Raw genomic sequence first — 21,857 nt, forward strand, 5'->3', positions numbered from 1 at the left:
TTGGATTATGACTTAGATAAGAAATTAATTCTAGAGATTCACTATGATATTTTAATGTGAGCGTGCATATGTGCTAGAAGATACATTGATCTACATTCTCTAGAGTTCTGTTGCCAAAACTATATTACACATTGAAGAAAGGGCAACAGTAATAGATCTCAAGCTTAGTACAAGTACAGAAAGATTGAGAAAAAAAAACCTTGGAGATTCTATAATTAACTGAAAAGTCAGTTTTTATGTATTTTTAAAAAGCGCCACACATACAGAAACCACAGTGGCAGTGGACTGGGGAAAATCCCAGACAGGGAAAAGAAACTGGGATAGAGAGTGAGAATGTAATGAAATATGCTAGCAAAAGCCACAGTTGGTAATAGGAATGCTCTGGTTCCTTCTCAGCTGAATTAAGAATAACATTGTTGCTTTTTTCTCAGCTCTAGTATTATTTTGTAATATGGTAATATCTGATACTTTTCAAACTTACACATTTTTTCTAGACAATGGATCTTATAAGATCATTACAAGAATTAGAAAATGCAGCCTCTGGAGATGCAGCTGTTCATCAGAGGATAGCCTCAATACCACTAGAAGTTCAAGATGCAACTTTGCTTAACAGAATCACAGGTTAGGCAAACTATGATATAATTATAGTGTCAGAATATTAGACTTAATTGGATAATTTATAATGTGAATTTTAAATACATTTTTGCTTATTTTGCAGACAAAGAATCAGGAGAACAGCTTTCCAAGATGGTAGATGATGCATGTATGTTGCTGGCGGATTACAATGGCAGGTTGGCAGCTGAAATTGATGATAGAAAACAACTAAATCGGATGTTGTCAGATTTTTTACGATGCCAAAAAGAAATCCTATCAGAGAAAGAACAAACATTGGAAGTGCGTCATTTGTTGTGGTAGTTCTTTTCCTTAACTTTTCTTTCCTACTTAACATTCTTTACTACATTTGCTTTTTCCCATAGGGTGTCTTTAAGATACTTTTTTAAGATACTTCAACTTTCTCATAGTAGGTGGTTTTAATTCTTCTGAAGTATTAAATAGTAAAGTCTATACATTTACTGTGGGGGAAAATGTTAGGAGAAGCATTTATTTTATTTTGTTATCAAATATTTTTGGGACTTAATATAAAGTTTGACATTAACAGATCTCTTTCTTTCTAATGTTGATGTAATTGTTGGAAACTCTCAGTGCAGAGAAGGGTTTTAAAACTTCTCTCACTGCTACTTCCATTGATAATTGTATTATTATGTTTCCTTTGGCAATTTGTGGTTGTGTTTCTATTTTTTTAAAACCACAAAAAAAAATTTTCACCATCTTTTTGTGAGGTGAAATTTAATGCTAGATTATCTGCATGTTTTGTAGAAGTCCAAGTTGATTTTTTAAAGCTTCAAGTATTTAAAATTGGATTTTTTAAAAAACAAAAGTATAAAAGTCATACTTATCAACTTCAAAATTCTACCTAGAAAAAAGCTATTAGGACCACAATAAAGACCAGAAAATTCATCGTTAATCTGTATGTCATAAAGTGAGGAATCACAAGATTGCCCCTGATCTTGAAGTCTTTTTTTGGTCACCTTGATTGTTAAATGAGATATCATGTGACCACAACTTGTGACCTTTCTTGCAGCTAGCAGGTTACAAATGGCAATTATATGATGCCACAAGACACTGCTACAATCATAAACAAGTGGTGGTTGCCAAGTTCCTGAATCACGATCAAGTCACTGTGGTGACCTTGTGACAGTGATAAGTGCAAGGTCTTATCATAGATCACTTTTTTCAGCACTATCTTAACTTCAAATGGTTATAAAATGAATTGTCATAAGGCAACTATCTAGAGAGCTTTAGATGATAGTTATTGAGCAAGCATTATCTATGGTAAATATTCTGGTAGCTGTAAGTTTGAATAAACATTTATTGAATGCCATCAATTTATTCACTTTTCCTCCTCAGATAACTGGAACACAGATGATTCTGATAGACCCATTTATTAAAATGGACAACTTTTAACCTGATTTAAGAGTTTTAAAATCAGAATCTATATCAATAGTTTTTCATATTTGTACCTTAAATGTGTATAATTTCCTACTCAGTAGCATATAACAAAAGCTTAATGTTATTATCCTTCTAGCTTCCATGAGGGTGGGTAATGTCTGACAGTTTTGATAGTGACATGTCTTTAATATATATCAAGCTTCTATTTCAGGTGAGGAACATGGATATTATCTTCTTATGGTGACATCTTCCGTTAGTAATGCATCCTGCTAAAAATAAAATTCAGAATCAAAATCCTGTTTTGTCTCCTCTTTCTAAAAAAGAAACTTTCTTAATTTCCTGTTCAGTATGTTTGACAAATCAGTTTTGCTTAAATTAAAATAAGATGTACATCAATCATAGTCATCAAACTGAATATGTTAAATGAAATTCATTAAAATTAATTTCTATACAATTGAGTTCATCAATTTAATACTGTCTATTGAGGTTATTAGAAAATCATTTAGTAAAGATGTCTCTGCATGCAATATTAAGTCAAATAATAGTTGGAGAACTAGGTGTGTGTATATATATGAATGAATATATGAGAAATGGAAATTCCCTCTGCTAATAGGGTTGATTGCTCTTTTCCTCCTCTTTTTCTCCCTCTTTCTGCCCACTGAGCTACAGAGAATTATGGATTGCTATTGAAATTTTAAGAATGAAAGGATAGTCTTAATATTCTGTTTTTCTGGGGAGCTAACAGGTGTGACATAAAGGTTAAAAGCTCCTCCTTGTCCGTTTGTAACATCTGTTGTTTAGAGCAAGTGTGTACAACTATGTTTTAAGAACTGTATGTGGTCCTTGAAAACCTGAGATCCCCCACAAATCATTTAAAACATGACCCAAGCTATCGTTTTAATTGAGTAGCAGGGAAAAATTATTAAATACTTGGAGATTTTTCAATTAAATAATTTTTTGTCTTGGATGTTGCTGAAGTAGGAATGTGATCTCAACATGCCACTTAAAGTCCAAATTTATTTTTATTTTATTTTATTTATTTTATTTCGAATTTATATACCGCACCTTCTCCCGAGGGACTCAGGGCGGTGTACAGCCAGCTAAAAACATACAATACAAACATTAAAAACAATTAAAAGGATATATATTAATTTGGCCCCAATTTAAAATGACAAACCAGTTAAAAATGTTTTTTAAAAATGTTATGTTAAGCCAGCCCAGCTTGCTGGAAAAAGAAAGTTTTAAGGGCACGGCGGAAGGCACCGAGGTCTTGGATTCTCCTTATCTCTGGGGGCAGCTGATTCCAGAGGGTAGGTGCCCCCACAGAGAAGGCCCTCCCCCTGGGGGTCATCAGCCTACATTGTTTGGCTGATGGCACCCCGAAGAGGCCCTCTCTGTGGGAGCGCACAGCTCGGTGGGAGGTCATCGGTAGCAGCAGGCGGTCTCGAAGATAACTAGGTCCTATGCCATGGAGCACTTTAAAGGTGGTGACCAACACCACCAAATGCTATAATTGATATGAAAAAGAAATGTTATATTCCTTGTTTAACAGAATCGAAGAATGGTAGATTATGTAAAGAAGTAATTGTATGAAAAATTAAAAGATGTGAGAAAACATATCTTCATGCTGAAAAAATATAGTTCAAAATTGTGAACTCTTTTAAATTTTCAATATTCCTGCATAAATATGACCTAAATTGTCATCACACAAGCCCTTAAAACTTGATAAAGAGAACCCAATTAAACAAAAGAGTGAAAAAAAAATTTATTAAGGAAATCCATCTATAGCTACATATTTGTGTATGGCGAAAGTATGTGAACCATTGCTTTAAGTAATTAGTGTCCCACAGAATTTGATTGTTACTTTCTTGATTGAAACATTTGACTCTAATTTTCCCTTCAAATGTTAATTCAAGGGTTTCACATACATTTAGCATCACAAATAGATAACTTTGAATAATTTTCCACAATAAACAAACATGTATAATGTTTTAAACTCATTTGTTTAATTGGGTTCTCTTTGGTTGTGTGGACTTGTATGGAGAATAGATCACATTTTAATTCACATTTACATTAAAAAGTGCTCATAAACTTAAAAACTTATTTTTAACTGATTGCTGTTATTTAACTATAACTTGTATTTATTGATTTATCAGTTCAATCAAAAATCATAATTGATTATTCTAAACTTCTGTGTGTAGACGTGTACATATGCATGCATTGCTGTAGGAATATTCTAAATATTTGTCAATGTTGAGATTTCTTTGTACACTCCAATGTAAAATTACATGTTAGAGATACAGAAGTCCATCTAAAACAATTAAAAACTGTAAATATTTTCTTATAACACTTCAGTATTTGACAATAAAATAGTATGCCTCTTATAAACATGACTGCCTAAGCAGGAACCTCAAGGATAGAATGAAACTGGAGAGAGAATTTTGAACATTACATTATCAGATTAGTAGACTCTGTTTAGGCCCAAACATACTACTGTGCTATTGGCATGGGATCAACTCTCTTGTTGCAGATAGTCCTCATTTAATAACCACAATTGAATTCGGCAAATCTATTACCAAGTGACATGATAAGACCCAATAGACTTACAATCTGCCATGGTAATTAAATGAGGTATTGTAACCGTAACATGCAATTTTACTGCCAGCTTCTTCATTGTCTACTTGTTGGAAGCTGGCTTTGAAGCATGTAGATGGCAATCAAATGAATTTAGGATGCTGCAACAGTCATAAAAATTTATGGTTGTGTGAGAAACAATTATAAAGTTACTTTTTTAGTGCTGTCTTAACTTTGAATGGTTACTGAACATTAGTTGTTAAGTGGGGACTACCCGTACTTTAGTATGTTCTGAAAGGCATTGTTTTTGTTTTTATTTGCTGTTTTTGTTGTGTTTATTCTGTACCGTAAAATTTAATGTCTTGAAATGCTTGATTATGGTTTTGCATTTAGGGATATCTATCACAATTTTTAAAAACATATTTAAGCTTGATATATCTTGATGTAGAACTTATTCAGGTCTAGTTAGAACTTAGAACATAGAGTAATGGGGATGGAAGGAACCTTAATCCAATTTCCTGCTCAGGCAGGCAACTCTGCCTCTGCCTCCCAGCAATTTGCCTGCTTATAGCAAGCAGTGGAGGCCTATGTGGCAATAGGCAATGGCAATCCCTGCAACCTGAAACAGCTGAGGGTCGGGAGGCCAATCCAACCGACAATCAACTGCTTGTGCTAATCAGGTTGTGCTGAAGCTGAAATGGGCTGTTTTGCTGTTTGTTGCTTGCTGCAAGAAGGTAAATTGCTGAGAGGTAGAGGCCAAAGGGTGGGGGCCGGTGGGTGGGTGGGGCTACATTTGGAGTATATGACGCACCCAAATTTTCACCCTCTTTTAGGGGGGGTGGAAAGTGCCTTATACTCTGAAAAATACGATAATTGTTCTCATTGTTAGGAAATTTCCTCTTAGGTCTAGGTTGCTTCCCACCTTGATTAGTTTCTATCCATTGTTTCTTGCCTTGCATTCTGGTGCTTTGGAAAATAGGTTGACCACCTCTTCTTTGTGGCAGCCCCTCAGATATTGGAAGACTGCTATCACGTCACCCCTGGTCCTTCTTTTCACTAGACTAGAGATACCCAATTCTGCAACCGTTCTTCATATGTTTTAGCCTCCAGCCCTCTAATCATCTTTGTTGCTCTTTTCTGCACTCTTTCCAGAATCTCAACATCTTTTTTATAATGTGCCAAAAAATGGATGAGTATTCTAAGTGTGGTCTTACTAAGGCTTTATAAAGCAGCACTAATACTTCACATGATCTTGATTTTATCTCTCTGTTAATGTAGCCTAGGATTGCATTGACTTTTTTGGCTGCTGCCACACACTGTTGACTCATATTTAAGTGGTTTTCTACTAAGAATCCAAGATCCCTTTCACAGCTAGTACTATTGAGCCAGGTTTCACCTAATCTGTATCTGTACATTTGGTTTTTCTTGCCCAAATGTAAAACCCTACTTTTCTCTACATTGAATTTTATTTTGTTAAATAGGACCCTGTGTTCAAATCTGTTAATATCCATCTGGATTTTGACCCTATCTTCTGGGGTGTTGGCTATTCCTGTCAATTTAATGTCATCTGCAGATTTGATGAGTTCCTCTTTTATTCTCTCTTCTAAATTGTTTATGAAGATGTTGAAGAGTACCGGGCCTAAAATGGACCTTGGGGTACCCCTCTGCTTACTTACTTACTTCCATGTAGAATGTAGTTCCATTAAGGACTACATGTTGAGTGCGGTTTATCAGCCAATTACAAAACCATCTGTTGGTGATGCTGTCTGTCCCACATTTTTTTATAGCTTACCAAGAAGTAGGTTGTGGTCTACTTTGTCAAATACCTTACTAAAATCCAAGTATACTATGTCCACTGCATTTCACTGGTCCATTAATTTAGTGACTTTGTCAAGGAATGAAATAAGATTTATTTGGCATGATTTGTTTTGACATATCTGCTGGGTTCCAGTTATAACTTTACTTGCTTCTAAGTGTTCACAGATCTATTGCTTGATTATCTTTTCCAGGATCTTCCTAAGTATTGATATCAGACTGACTGGTCTGTAGTTTCCTGGATCTGTTTTTTTTTTAACCAAAGATGGAGAACACATCAGCAGTTTTCTGGTCCTCTGGAAGTTTCCTCTGGAATGTAATCCATCAGGTCCTGGTGATTTGAATTTGTCTAGAGCGAACAGGTGTTCTTATACCATTTTCTTGTTTATTTTGATTTGTATTCCTAATCTATCTTTTGCAGTTGTATTTTTAGTAGGTTGGGCTGTAGTTTTTTTCTGCATGAAGACAGATCAAAGAATGAATTAAGCAGTTTTGCTTTCTGTCTACTGCCCGTTACTTCCTTGCTATCTTCTCTCATCAGTGGACTAACTTTTTCTTTGACATTTTTCTTGTTTTCTTACATGCTGAAAGAAACTTTTTAAAATTACTTTTGACATTTGTTGCAAATCTTATTTCATTTGAACTTTAGCTTTTCTAACTTCATATTTTCAAGTTCAGGCTATTCGTTGGTATTCTGCTTTAGTTATGTCCCCATCTTTCCATTTTTTTTATACATAAACTTTTTGTCTTTCAGTTTATCAGAGAGTTCTTTATGTAACTGCTGATTTCTTGTTTTTCTTTTTCAGTGGTATTAAACTCGACTGGGCTTTCATGATTGTATTTTTTAGACTTTTCCAAGCTTCTTCAGTTGTTTTTTCACTTTTAAGATTTTAAGCCATGGAACCTTTCCCAAGTTTTCTCTAAATGTGTTAAAATTAGTTCTTTTAAACTCTCTGGTTTGATTATGTTCTGTTGTTTGTGTTTGCATTATATTGAATTCCAATATGACGTAGTCACTCTTGCTCAAAGCTCCAGCAGTTTGAACCCTCTCTGTTACTTCCTCTCTATTAGTAAGAATTAAGTCCAGTATAGTTCTACACTCTTCTATTTTTTTTGGATGGCAAAGTTGTCAGTAGGTTGCTCAGGAACCCTTTCAATCTCCCACTTGATGTGGTGTTTGTCTTCCAATTGATATCAGGGTAATTAAAGTCCCCCATTACTATTGTAGTGTGTTTTCTATATACATTTGTTAACTACCGTGTTTCCTCAAAAATAAGACTCTGTCTTATAAGGTCTAGGACTTTTCAGCTTGAACTCTTGGCGCTACCTGTTTCTCCACCAGGGTTTTGCCTCCGCATTATTACACCTCGGCACTTTGGGCAACAGCCCCTCTGTTCCAGTCCCTTCGCCACGGCCCATTCGTCACAGTACAGTTCGCGTTGGGCTTTTGGGTGTACAGGACAGTTCGAAGCCAGCCAATCGGCGCAGGGGCTCAGGGGCTTTGGGAGTAGAGCGGGGGCTGCAGTTCAGAAGGAGGCTCTGTCAGTTCGGAGCCTCCTGAGGTAGCTGAGAGTAATGTGGGGGAGGGATCCAGCCACAAAAGATGGGGGGAGTAGAGGTTCCCAGGGCCTCTTCCTGTGGAAGAGGGAGCTGGGAGGTGGCAAAGGTATTTCTACCCCGACTAGGGCTGCCCAAGTTAGTAGCGCTTGGGGCTCTGAAACCCCCGCACCAACTACCAGCCCCTCACCTGTCAGTTCGGAGCCTCCTTAGGCGGCTGAGAGCAGCGCGGGGGGAAGAAGGCTGTGGAGGATGAGGAATCCATCAGGTGGGGCTTTTGCAACCAGCTGGTGGGAATGGCTGGCCTGATCTTTTGCTTTTCCTTCTGGTTTCTGAAGATGTTTTGCTTTTCCTTCTCCTGGTTTCTGAAGACCCACCTGTCCCAAGAGCCCTGCTCGCTTCTAAGCCCCATCCCCATCTCTTCATTCCCTCTCTGCTTCTCCCAGGTTTCTTGGAGTGAAGTACCTGGCATTTGTCAAAACATGTCTCACCTTTGATCAGAGCCTCCCCCTTCTGCCTAAGAATGTATCTCAACTTTGATCTGTTCTCGTCACACCAGGGGGCCACATGGCCAAAGGAAAGAGATTAGACTGATAAGGCTAATGAGGAGTAGTCTATCTTTTTTGCAGGAATACACAAATCTAAATCCCAAACATTCCTGCGCGGGCTAGAGCCCCCGGTCAGGGTGGACGGTCTTTCCCTGGAATTCCACGGGGCACCTGAAAGGAACGTGAGCAGAGAAAGAGAAAAGGATAAGCGATTGGAATTAGTGTTGCTCCTCACTCTTCTTCATTTCCATCTGTAAGGTCGATTAATAATACGTTTAAACTCATAAATGCCAAACAAGAAACTTAAATGGAGGCTACACTTCAGAAAAGGTGTAACTCCTTTTTATACAGTCAGAAATGTCATAAAATAACATCCTGGCTTCCTAATTAGATTTGAATATACCTTCAAAAAATATAGAATACTCCTTATTAGTCTTATCAGTCTAATCTCTTTCCTTTCTCTCTCTTTCTTTTTCTTTCTCCCTCCCCCCCACTCTTCCCATTTGGTGTCAGGGAGGCAGGATCAGGTATAGGGCAGCTTCCACCCCTCCCCTTCCTTCTCCTAACAAGCACCTGAGGCTGTTTAGCTTTGTCCTAGTAAACTCCTTCCCTTTTCTGGGAATTTGCCTTTCTGTTAGAGGCACCAAAATAACTCAGATGATATAAGGTCTCCTGCTGGAGCAGGGGGTTGGCCTAGATAACCTCCGAGGTCCCTTCTAGCCTGAATCTACGTCTAGTTATAATAACGTCTGGGAACCCCACCTGATGGATCCCTCGCCCTCTACTGCCCCCTCCCCTTGTCTGTTGTGGCTGGATCCCTTGTCGTCTACAGCCCCCAAACCCGCTGCTCTTGGCAGCCTCGGGAGGCTCCAAACTGACAGGTGAGCGGCTTATGGTGGGGGGGGCAGAGCCCCAAACTGGCCTGGGAACCTCTACTGCCCCCTCACCTCCAATCTTTTGTGGCTGGATCCCTCCCCCGCGCTTCTCTCGGTCGCCTCAGGAAGCTCCAAACTGACAAAAGCCTCCCTCTGAACTGCAATCCCACTCTACTCCCAAAGCCCCCAAGCCCCTGCACCGATTGGCTGGCTTCGAACTGTCCTGTGCGCCCAAAAGCCTGACACGAACTGTACTGCAACAAATGGGCTGCGGCGAAGGGACTGAGACGGAGGGGCCATGGCCCAAAGTGCCAAGCTGTAATAACGTGGAGGTGAAACCAGGGGTGAAATGCTCTCGGTTTGGACCGGATTGCCCAATCCAATAGCGATGGTGGCGGGTGGTTCAGGGTAGCAAAAATCCCTCTTCCCCCCCCCCATGGCCAGCTGAGCCGCGCGATCATCAGAGGCTTTTTTTTTTTTTTACTTCTACAACCTCTTTGGCCGAAAAAATGCTTTTAAAAGTTAAAAAAAAAGGCTCTGATGATCGTGCGGCTCAGCTGGGATCGTCAGAGGCTTCTAAAAGCATTTTTTTTTTTTTGCAACCTCTTCAGCTGAAGAGGTTGTAGGGGAAAAAATGCCTTTAAAAGACTCTGGTGATCCAGCTTAGTTGCCTGATCGTCAGAGGCTTTTTTTCTGCAACCTCTTAAGGTTGTAGAAAAACTGCTTTTAAAAGTAAAAAAAAAAGTTGGCCACGCCCACCCAGTCACATTAACCCCCCCCCTACCAAGCCACGCCCACAGAACCGATAGTAACAAATTTTACTACTGGGCAAAACCCTGGTGGAGAAACAGGCAGCGGCAAGAGTTCAAACTGAAAAGTCCCATTCCATATATTATATATATTTTTACCATCAAAAAAGGCACCAAGTCTTATTTTGGGGAGTGGGGTGTCATCAACTGACTCACCTCACTTGTGCGCATCTCCCAGCCCCCTTTTTGCTGTCAGAGGCCTTCATAAACTTCTTTGGAGGCCAGCAAGGCTTTCCTGAAAAAGCAAGGCTTTCCGATCTGAAGCTGTTATCGGCTAGAGAGACCTTCAGGAAAGCCTTGCTGGCTGCAGAAGAAATGGCCCAAAGTGTGCGAGGCCTGGCTGCAACTATCCAAAGTTAAGTAGTAGGGCAGCTGCAGCCACACCCTACTTTAATTTTTACCTGTGAATCCTGGAGTGGGCAGGCTCTTAATTACAGTTTATATTAGGGGTAGGGCTTATATTGGCCACACATGTAAAAATCAATCTAGGACTTACTTTCTGAGTAAGCTGAATTTTCGGGGAAACACGGTAGTTAGCAAAAGGTTCATCTATTTCTTCTGCTTGATTCGGTGGCCTGTAGTATACACCTATGGAAATGTTCATTTTTCTTTATTTATTGACTCATATGCATTCTAGGAGGCTTTCATTTTAGGTTTTGTACATCTCTGTAGAGATGTAGTGATCTCTTACATATAATGCAACTCCACTTCCTCTTTTGTTAGGTTTATTTCTTTTGAACAGTTTGTATCTTTCCATCAGTACATTCCACTCATGAATTTCATCCCAAGTTTCAGTAATGACACTACTGTATATCATACTTGCCCTGAAGTTCTAGTACTTCACATTTGCCTTGTTTGTTCCCAAGCTTTAAGGATTTGTGTATAAGCATTTGAGTCTTTTGATGACTGACCTATATCTCCTTTTATCTGAGTTTTATTTATTTATTTATAAAATTATTGTCCATCTATTTTACCATAAGGTAATTCTGGGCAGCTTACAGACATAAAAATAATTACATTAATACCTGAATTAATTTAAACCAGAGATTAAAATCAAGGATATGTTGGGAGGGCGGGGGTGGAAGGGGGGAGGTGGGATCTCTTGTTAGCCACCAACACTGTACTACATTGGGGCCCCAGGCCAATTAGGAGAACCCAGTATTTAGGCCCTTATGAAAGAATAGAGTTGAGGCCAAGATGTTCCAGAGGGCAGGGGAAACAGAAGAGAAGCCCCTTCCCCTGGACTCTGCCAGTTGGAACAAAATCAGATGGGACCTGCAGCATGCCACCTCTGCTGATGCGAGTGGGATGAGCCAATCCCAGGAGTGTGTGATGGTCCTATAACCTGGACCTTTACGATGAAGGGCTTTAAAGGTGATCACTAATACCTTGAATTGCACTTGGAAGCAGACCAGTTACCAATGCAGCTCATGGAACTGTATGTTACAGGGACCATTCTTGGAGGCCCAAAAACTGTGCATGGGCTACCACATCTCTGCACCAACTGTAGTTTCTGAATGCTCTTCAAGGGTAGCCCTATGTGGAGCGCATTACAATAGTCCAATCTTGATGGAATGAGAGCTCAGGGAATCTTGATCCAGGAAAGGCCGCAACTGCCACACAACACAAAGTTGTCCAAAGACTCTTATCCATGATTGCCACCTGTTCCTCAAGCAGGAGTCACGAGTCTAGGTGAACTCACAAGTTGTGGATTGGATCTGTCTGAGACATTGCCACATTGACAGAATCAAAAATGATGAAGGCCTGGAGCCCCGTGAACCCAAAGCCATTTGATCTTACCAGGGTTCAGTTGCCTGTTGTTTCCCATCCAGACCCCCACAACCTCCAGGCACCGTGAGAGGACAGACACAGCACACTGTGGTCACCAAGAGTGGATAGTTGGGTGTCATTGGCATACTGTAGAAAACTTAAACCCATGATGATCTTGCCCAACAGTTTCATATGGATGTTCAAAAGGAATGGAGAGAGTACTGAGCCTTGTGGCACACCACAAAATAGTGGCCGAGGTTGGGCCCTCACTCTCTATCAGTATTGATTGGGACCAGCCATGCCGAAAGGAACTGAAGGAGTTTTTCTTTCTTCCCATCACTCCCTACCTCACCATTTGATTGGTTGTCTTGGGATTTGTACTTCAGAATAGGTACTAAAGATCCTAAGGATTGGTCACCCTCCCCCCTCAATTTTAGTTTAAAACCTTTCTGATAAGTTGAACCAGTTGCTTTCCGAATACATTCTTTCTGGTTCTTGTGAGGTGCAGTCCATCCCATTCCAGAATCCCTTCATGTACAGTAGTGGCAGTGGTGGGATCCTTCCGGTTTAACAACCGGTTCGGTGATCGCACACTTCACGCTTGTGCTTTGTGCACACATGCATAATTCAACAAAATATCACCTTCCACATTAGTGCTAAGGAATTAAAACAGCTGAGGCGCGGCAATCCGCTCTCCCGCGCTAATCAGCTGCGAAGATAAAGGTAAGTAAAGTGCAGGGGCGGGCAGGCCCAGCTGATCATTGGAGCGAACAGGTTCGTTCCCAGCTGATCGTTGGAGCTACCGGTTTGTCTGAACCTGTAGAATCCCACTCCTGAGTGGTGGCCAAAATTGTGGAAACCTTTTGGAAAACATATTTTCTAAAACTAGCTAATAACACTTTTTTAGTAGTACTATAAAATAATATATCAATGGAAAGATAATTAAGAATGTAATGCAATAACTTTTATGAAGGATAAGCTATTAGAATAGCAGTTACAGTATAAAGAAGATTGAAACATGTAGAAAAAACGAGATATACAAAAATTATCACTTCAGTTAATACTTAGTTGGGTAACCTTTAGCATGAATTACGGCCTTACAATGTCTTCCCATGGAGTGAACTAAGTCTTTTAGTTCTGTAGCTGTTACAATGTGAAACCAAGATTGAATGATTGCTTCTAGTAACTGGGTTTTATTGCTGGGTTGCTTCTGGGTCACTTCTTTAGTCGGCTCCATAGAGTTTCAATTCGGTTAAGGTCTGGGCTATTCCCAGGCCATTCCAGCAGTGGAATAGGATTATCTTGAAACTCCCCAAAAAAGTCATGTTATTAGCCATCAAACCTCAAAAATACCTTTTTCTCAAAAGGTTTCCACAATTTTGGCCACTACTGTAGGTAATGCACACCATGGTCTAGGAATCTGAAGTTTTCTTGGCAGCACCAATTCCTAAGCCAGTAGTTCATTTCTAAAATTCTTTGTTTCCTCATTGGGTGTTCTCCTTTTGTTGGAAATACAGATGAAAACACCACTTGTGCTCCTAACTCCTTAACTTTCTTGCCTAGCTGCTTGTAGTTTCTGAATATTGTTTTCAGGTTCATTATTGTGTCATTTGTCCCTATGTGAAGGAGATTAAATGGGTAGTAATCTGTGAGATTGGTTATTTTAGTAAGGTTTTCAGTCACATCTTTGATTTTTGATCCAGGGAGACAGCATATCTCCCTAGATTTAAAGTCAAATCTAGAGATGGCTGGTTCTGTTCCCCTGAGAATTGAATTGAATCTCCTATCATCAATACTCACCATTTTTATGGGCAGATGGAGGGAGGAGTCTAAACTACTTCCTTTCACAGGAGCACTTGATGATGCCTCTTTTTAGGGACCCTTGATGGTGTTCTCTTTTTTCTTTCTCCTTGCTTTCTTCCAGGGGAGTCTGCGGAATCAATTGCTCAGTTTTAAAGGAGCTGGATTGGACAGCAGGGGCATTGTTCTTGGTTTCTGTTTTCTTCTATGAGGGAAACATTTCCATTGGTCTTCTAAAGGTTCATATACATGGTCATTTCTTTTAGACCTTTTTATTATGCTTGTTTGTTCCTTATTATGTTCAATTTGGATACTTTTTCTTCCAGTAATTCATTTATTTGATACATATGTAATTTGGGTCTTCTATGGGCATAAGCACATACATGAAACTTTTTTTACAAATCACACAATAGTCTCTTTTTCCATGACTATTGGTTTATTTTTCTAATTTGTTTTAAGGATTAAAATTTTAAAAGTGTATAAATGTTCAAAATGTAAAAGATTTAACCACAGATTTAGATAAAAAAATTAAATTTTTAAATTCTAAAAGTTAATTTTAAAAAATGCATTTGATATGTACTTATTTTTGTAGAAAATCTCTGGCTGCTTTCTATGAGAGGTTTTGCCCTCCTTGCCTTGAAAATTTATCCCTTCCTGTCTAGAAATGCATTGTACTTATCGCTTTCCTCCCTGTCTTCTTGCTCTTTGATTGCTGACCACTGCTGAGGTTTCAGGTACAATGTGCTGCTCTGGGCACTCCGCTGACTTAGCTCTGCACTGCCACTGCTCAGATGGTCCACCACACTGCTCTCAAGTACTGCTGAATGTGCTCCGCTCTGCTGCCACTTAGCTCTGCACCATCACTGCTTAGCTGCTCCATCTGCTCTCTGGTGGTCCACCTGCTCTCAGCCACTACTCTGGGCGCTCTACACTGCTGCCACTTAGCTCAGGGCTGCTGCTCGGTGGCTTTGCCGTGTTGCTCTCAGCTACTGGTCTGCTGCCACCCAGCTCTGTTCCACCACCGCTCAGCTGGCCTCCATTTGCACTGTGCATGCATCCACTCAGTTGTCCTCCATCTTGGAATTTCCCAGCTCCTAGGCTTCTGGACTGGGTTGCTGGGCCGCCATGTCACCTCTTAGCTGAGCTGGTTCTCAGCTGGGCCTCCAGGCTACCTCTCTGTCCTTCAGGTGGGCCATCACGCTACTTCTCAGATGAGCTGCCGGGCTACTCTTAGCTGGCTGCCACTTGAGTGGACAGATGGCCCACTCTCAGCTTCTTAATGTGCAGCCTAAAATGATTTTGCACTCTTAAAAGGGTTTTTTCAAAAAAATTAAAATTTATAGGATTAAAAATTAAAATTTATTTATAGGAAAATAAGAATTTTCAAATATTTTCAAAATTCCCAACGTTAGATTTTTTAAAAAAAAACTAAACTGAAAATTGTTATTCTTAAATGTGAGTCTTTTAGAATAACAGTATAAGAGAGTTGGAAGTGATCTATACCATTCTGCGCAAATGGCTGCCAATCTCTTCTTTAAAACCTCTAGTGATAGAGCACCCACACCTTCTGAAGGCAAGTAATTCCACTGGTTAACTGTTTACATTGACCGGAAATTTCACCTTAGTTCTAGGAGTTTTTAATTCTCCTTTTGGCCCCACCAATGGCTAATGTTGACGTTGCCTTCTTGATATAGTTTATAATCCACATATGAATGAAAAAATAACAGATGAATAAACGAAAAACAAAATCTCAGTTGAAAAGAAATTGTATTTCAGCTAAGAGTAAACATTGAAATATCAACTTATAGTTAGTGTAAAAGATTATATAAAAATAGTAATAGTGTAGAGATTCCTTACTTTAAAAAATATTGTAGTCTCTGATAATTTGCAATCCACAAAACAAAATAGAGTCATAATTGTAGATGAATAGAGTGTCCTATTGCAGTTCCAGGTAGTTTTACAATCCTCATAAAAGATTAATAGAGTCTGGAGTGTTCTATTGCAACTCCCGCCATTTTACAAATCTCATAAATTTACAGTTCAATATTAACAGCCTTGTATAAACAAAGTCCTGAATAAATTATCTTCTCAGGATCATTCAATATATATATAAATTCATATTTGGTTCATTCACGATCAGTACAGCAGAAGAAGATCACATAATTCATAGAGACTGTAATCCTTTATAAATTCTTATAAATATGCAGAAAAAACCACCCTAGCAAACAGATCTGCACCTAATTCATTTTGCAATTATATCTCTAGGTATACACAGTTAGTGGTAAAAAGGCCTATTGTCAGGTTTCGAGGTCGTCTCAAATAAATTGCATTTCAAACAAAGTCTTTGAAGGAAAACTCCTATTTATTAAGCACGACATTCTAAAATCCAACTCCATCGAAGCCAACACTGACTTCCAGACCCAAAACCCTCCCTTTCCGTTCCCCACTCCCCTGCACTCATTGGCCATCTTCCAAGTCATTCTACCCCAAATCGACCGCTCCAGCTCAAAGGAATTTTCCCCCTCCCATCCCATCTCCTAGGGGATATTATCTCCAGGGAAAATAAGTAGGTGAAAAGTCAAACGTTCCTTTCCAGACGCCACCACTTCTCCTTCTTATGTCAGTACTAGAGTAAATGCAGCTTGAAGTGCTGACACCTATGCAGTTAGTATTGAGGAATTAAAATAGATGTGGTCTCTATAGAGAAAAAGAGATAATAAATACTGAGTTGCTGAGATTTGTCTTCTTTCTCAAGCATAACAAAGGAAACTGCCAACACTGCCACTAAGCAGAACTCACCAATTTGCATCCAAGTAAATCTTTGTTTTTCAAAGTCTTCTCTTCAAGTCCAGTCTTTTCTTCTATTCACTTATTTTCCTATGGGTGCAATTCTGTGCTTGTTCAGGTTTTTTTTTTAAGGCTTTTGAAAAGATTATTCTCTTCAATTCTATTAATTGAAGTATTATTATTATTATTATTATTATTATTATTATTATTATTATTATTATTGAATATAAATTACTATTCTATTGAGAATAATTCTATTATTCTCTGGAGGCAGGCGACTAAAAAACAAGATGCAGCGGAGGAGCAACAGAACAATGCAGTCAGAGACACATGGCAGACCAGTGCTGGGACATTGAGGTGGACCAACTGAGGACTCTGGCACTCCATCAATCCTCAAGACCCAAGCAGGCAAAGGGCAAAAAGACAGGGAGATCTAGGACTCCAGCAGTGGCCGGCAAGAAGGAGGAGATGAAAGGCAGGGGGGGAAAGGGACAAACATGGAGTACAAGGGAAAATAGGAACAATTTTTTTCCTCTTTATTTTTTTATTATTATTATTATTTTCCAGGGCAGGAAATCAAGGGCTAAGAATAAAGCATCTCCTAAAAAGAGATTTCTTAAAAAGATTTTTTTCAAGATAGAAAGTTGAGGACTAAGAACAAAAGATCACCTAAAAAGGAGTCTGAGAAGAAATAATTCTTTGTTTGCGAAAAAGAAGCCTTTCCCTTTGTTAAGCAGTCCTATCCTTTGTTAGGCTGAACAGTGAGGAGACATTTACTGGTAATAGCACAACTGTACCCTCAAACTCAAACTGCAAATTTTTTTTTTTCATATTTCTATCAAAACAAAACTACATACTGTTACATACTTTTACAATAACTGCAAGCTGATATTGCATTATGTTCAGTTGAGATATTTTTGTTCAGCTGAGATAACATTTTTTCTGTCCAATTGCGATTTTAATTTTCTTTCATTCAGCTAAGATTTTATTTTTCTTTCCCCTTTTTTTATTGTGTGTGTGTGTTCTATCATTTTATACATCTGTGGATTATGAACTATATTTAGAGAGCAACTCATTTGCATTTAAGCCTTACTCAACACTGAACAACTTTAAACTTTGAAAATTTTAATGAACTTCCAAAATTTTACATTTTTAATTTAGAATATTTTTATTCTTTTAAATCTATGATGAAATCTTTTTCATTTTGAACACTGAATACTTTTTATTTTTTTTAATCTTTAATCTAGCAAAAACAAACATAGTCATAGAAAAAGACACTGACACTTGTGATTTGTAAACTATGTTCCATGTACATGCTTATGCCCATAGACCCAAATTACATGTATGCCAAATGTAAATTAACTGAATTACTGGAAGAAAAGGGCTCTGGAAGCAACTCATAACCATTCTGAAACCCAACCTACAAAATGAGAAACTCCTATCTATTCAAGAAGGCTATATCCTAACTGAACATAATAAGGAACACACAAGTTCTAACAGAAAGGATCCTATAAATAAACCTTTAGAAGAGTACCAATGGAAATATGTCACTCACAGGGGAAAAAAACAGCAACAAGAACAAGTTCCCAACTGTCTAATTCAGCACACTCCAGTACAGCCTCACTGGAGTTGAACAATCAGTTTCATAGCCTCCTGCTGGAAGACAATAGGCATCATCAAGCATCCTGTGATAGGAGGAAAAGTAGCCCAACTACTTTTGCTGACAGGAGATTCATTTCTCAAGGGAAGAGTCTGCAGATGAGATAGTGAATCTAGGGGAGTATGTTACCTTCCTGGAGCAAAAATCAAGACATAGTTAAAAGTCTTACCAAAAGAATCAAGCCCACATATTATTACTCCTTCTTCCTCCTTCACATAGAGACAAATGATACAAGAATGAACCTAAAAATAATATCAAACAATTACAAACAGCTAGGCAAGAAAGTTAAGGAATTAGGAGGACAAGTGGTGTTTTCATCTATACTTCCAATGATAGGTCAACTTCCAATATGAGAACAAAGGATTTTAGAAATGAACCACTGGCTCAAGGATTGATGCCACCAAGAGAACTTTGGATTCCTAGACCATGGTTTGCATTACCTCCATGAAGTGCTTTTAGCGAGGGATGGGCTGCACTGAGCAAAACAGGATACAATGATTTCAGAAAAAGACTGACTCAACTTATCAGGAGGGCTGTAAACAGTGGTGGGTTTTACTTTCCTTTGCTACTGGTTCACTTGTGCCCGCGCGCCACTTTTGCACATGCGCAGAGCATATTTGATGACTTCTGGGTAGGTGGGTGGAGTCTCCCACCGCCGTTACTACCGGTTCTCCCGAACCGGTGCGAACTGGCTGTAAATTAAAAATGAGAGGGGTGGGTGATCAATCTTTAGGATCTCTGCAGCTTAAGTCCAAATACAAAACCTTAACATACCAATCAGATAAAGAGGTAGTGATGGGAAGGATGGAAAACCCAGTTTCAAATTAGGAGATATAAGACACATGCCCAAGATCCATAAAGGACTCAAATGCCTATATACTAGTGCTCAAAGTTTAGGGAACAGAGTGAACTTGAAGTATTGGTACATGAAGGCAGATTTGATGTAGTTGCCATTACTGAAACTTGATAGGATGAAACTCATGACTTGAATGTACTGATCGAAGAATACAAACTATTCAAAAGAAACAGACCTAACAAAAGAGGAGGTGGAATTTCATTGTATATAAATACATCTCTACAGAAATGCTCAAAACCAAGGATGAAAATTCTCCTAGAATGCTTATGGTCAATATAAAAGGGGGGAAATGACATTGCTATAAGTGTATACTACAGACCACCCCACCCAAGTAGAAGAAATAGATGAACTTTTTGCTAACCAATTAACAAATGTATGTAAGATACATACTACAGCTGCCCTGATATCAACTGGGAGACAAATTCTGCAGCAAATGAGAGATAAAACAGATTCCTAATCAAACTAGCTGGCGACTTCGTCATCCAAAAGGTAGAGGAGGGGACTAGAGGAAAAACTATACTGGACCTAATTCTTACTAGTAGAGAAGAAGTGATAGAGGGAGTTGAAATTGTCAGAACTTTGAGCAAGAGTGACCATGTCATTGGAATTCAATATAATGCAAATACAAACAACAAAATATAATCAAACCAGTGTTTTAGATTTAAAAGAGTCTAAAAGTCTCTTAGAGAGAAAGCTTGGGAAGGAGTCCATGGCTTAAAATCTTAAAAGGGAAAACAACTCAAGAAGCTTGGAAAAATAAAAATAAAAAAATATGATCATGAAAGCCCAGTCCAGCTCAATACCATTGAAAAAGAAAAACAAGAAATCCCCCCAAAAAACCCCCAGCATGGTTGCACAAAGATCTCTCTGATAAACTGAAAGACAAAAAGAACAACTACCAAAAAAAAAAAAAAAGGCTGCTCTATCAACAGATAACCAGAACCTGCAAAGATAAAGTCAGGAAAGCAAGGGCTTAGAAAGAACTAAGACTTGGAACAAAAATCAAAGACAACAAAAAAGTTTATTTCAACATATAAATAATAAGAAAAAAGTCAAGGAAACAGTTGGTCCACTAAAGAGAAAAGATGGCAAGGAAGTAACAGGCAATAGAGAGAAAGCAGAACTGCTTAACTCATTCTTTGCATCTGTCTCCACACAAAAGAAAACTATAGCCTAACCTACCAAAAACATAACCGTAAAAGACAGATTAGAAATAAAAATTAAAATAAGCAAGATAATGGTAAGAGAACACCTGTCCAATTTTAACAGATTAACAGAGTTGGAAGGGATCGTATAGGTCATCAAGCAGGAGACCCTATACCATTTCTGACAAATGGCAGTCCAATCTTTTCTTGAAAGTCTCAAGTGATGAAGCTCCCACAACGTCATAAGGCAAGTCTTGAAGAATATAAATTACTGAGACCTAATAGATAACATGCCAGAGTTCTGAAGGAACTGGCAGATGTTATCTCAGACCATTGTACCATATCTTTCAAAAATCTTGGAGCATGGGGGAACTATCTGAGGACTGAAAAAGATGTGGTTCCCATCTTCAAAAAAAAGGAGAGAGGGGACATCCAGGAAACTACAGACCAATCAGCCTGACATCAATACCTGGGAAGATCCTGGAAAAGATAATAAAAAAACATCTGCAAACATCCAGAAACAAAGTTATAAGTAGAAGTCAGCATGGGTTTGTTAAAAACAGATCATGCCAAAGCAATCTTAGTTTATTTTTTAGTAGATAAGCAAAATGCTATATAAGGGGAATAAGCATTCAACAAAGTAGACCACAGTCTACTAGGTAAGCTAGAAAAATATGGGATAGGCATCATCACCAGCAGATGGATTTGTAACTGGCTGACAAACTATACTCAAATCAACAGTCCTTAATGGTACTAAATCTACATGGAGGGAAGTAAGCAGTGGAATACTACAAGGTTTGCCTTAGGCCTAGTACTCTTAAATACCTTCATAAATGATTTCAGTGAGGGAATAGAATCAAATTTGAAATGACACTAATGGTAGGAATAGCTAAACCACAGAAGACAAGCTCAGATGGATCTTGACAGACTTGGAACAATGGGCCGTATCCAATAAAATGAAATTTAATATGGAGAAAAGCAAGATTTTACACTTAGACAAGAAAAAACAAAGGTACAAGTATAGATTAGGTAAAATCTGGTTCAAAACAAATAACTGTGAGTGGGACCTTGGAGTCATAGTGGACTATCACTTAAATATGAGCCAGCAGTGGGTGGCAGTAGCCAAATAGCCAATGCAATCTTTAATTAACAGAGCCACAGAATCAAGATCAGGTGAAGTACTTGTATTGCTTTATAAAACTTTAGTAAGACCACACCTGGAATACTACATCGGGTTTTTGCCACCACATTACAAAAAAAGTTATTGAGACTTTGGAAAAAGTGCAGAGAAGAGTAACTAAAATGATTAAGGGCCTGGAGATTAAAATATGCCAAGAACGATTGCTCAAATTGAGTATGGATAATCTAGAGAAAAGAAGGATTAGAAGTGACATGATAGTATTCCAGTATTTGAGGGGGTGCCATAAAGAAGAGGGGGTCAATTTATTTTCCACAATACCAGAAGGCGTGACAAGGAACAAAGGAGAGAAGCAATCTTAGAAAAGAGAAAATTTAACAGTGAAGACAATTAACCAATGGAACAGATTGCCTTCAGAAGTTGTGCGAGCTTCATCACTGGAAGGCTTTAAGAAGAGACTGGACAGCCACATGTCTGAAATGGTATAGGATCTCCTGCTTGAGCTAGGGGTTG

The 21,857-nt window shown here is 38.7% G+C and overlaps 1 protein-coding gene across 2 annotated transcripts in view; it reads left to right on the forward strand.

Annotated features, from left to right (window-relative positions):
* The window catches only part of RPRD1A (regulation of nuclear pre-mRNA domain containing 1A), a 74,860-nt gene that overhangs the window by 37,232 nt on the left and 15,771 nt on the right, over positions 1–21,857 (forward strand). For both annotated transcript variants that reach the window (XM_034416323.3, XM_034416322.3), the window contains exons 5-6: positions 495–621; positions 719–894. In XM_034416323.3, coding sequence (XP_034272214.1) covers positions 495–621; positions 719–894 — 303 coding nt within the window. The remainder of the gene's footprint in view (positions 1–494; positions 622–718; positions 895–21,857) is intronic.

This window comes from Pantherophis guttatus, chromosome 4 (genome assembly GCF_059756535.1).
Source record: "Pantherophis guttatus breed Tessera chromosome 4, ASM5975653v1, whole genome shotgun sequence".
Classification (NCBI taxonomy): Eukaryota; Metazoa; Chordata; class Lepidosauria; order Squamata; family Colubridae; genus Pantherophis; species Pantherophis guttatus.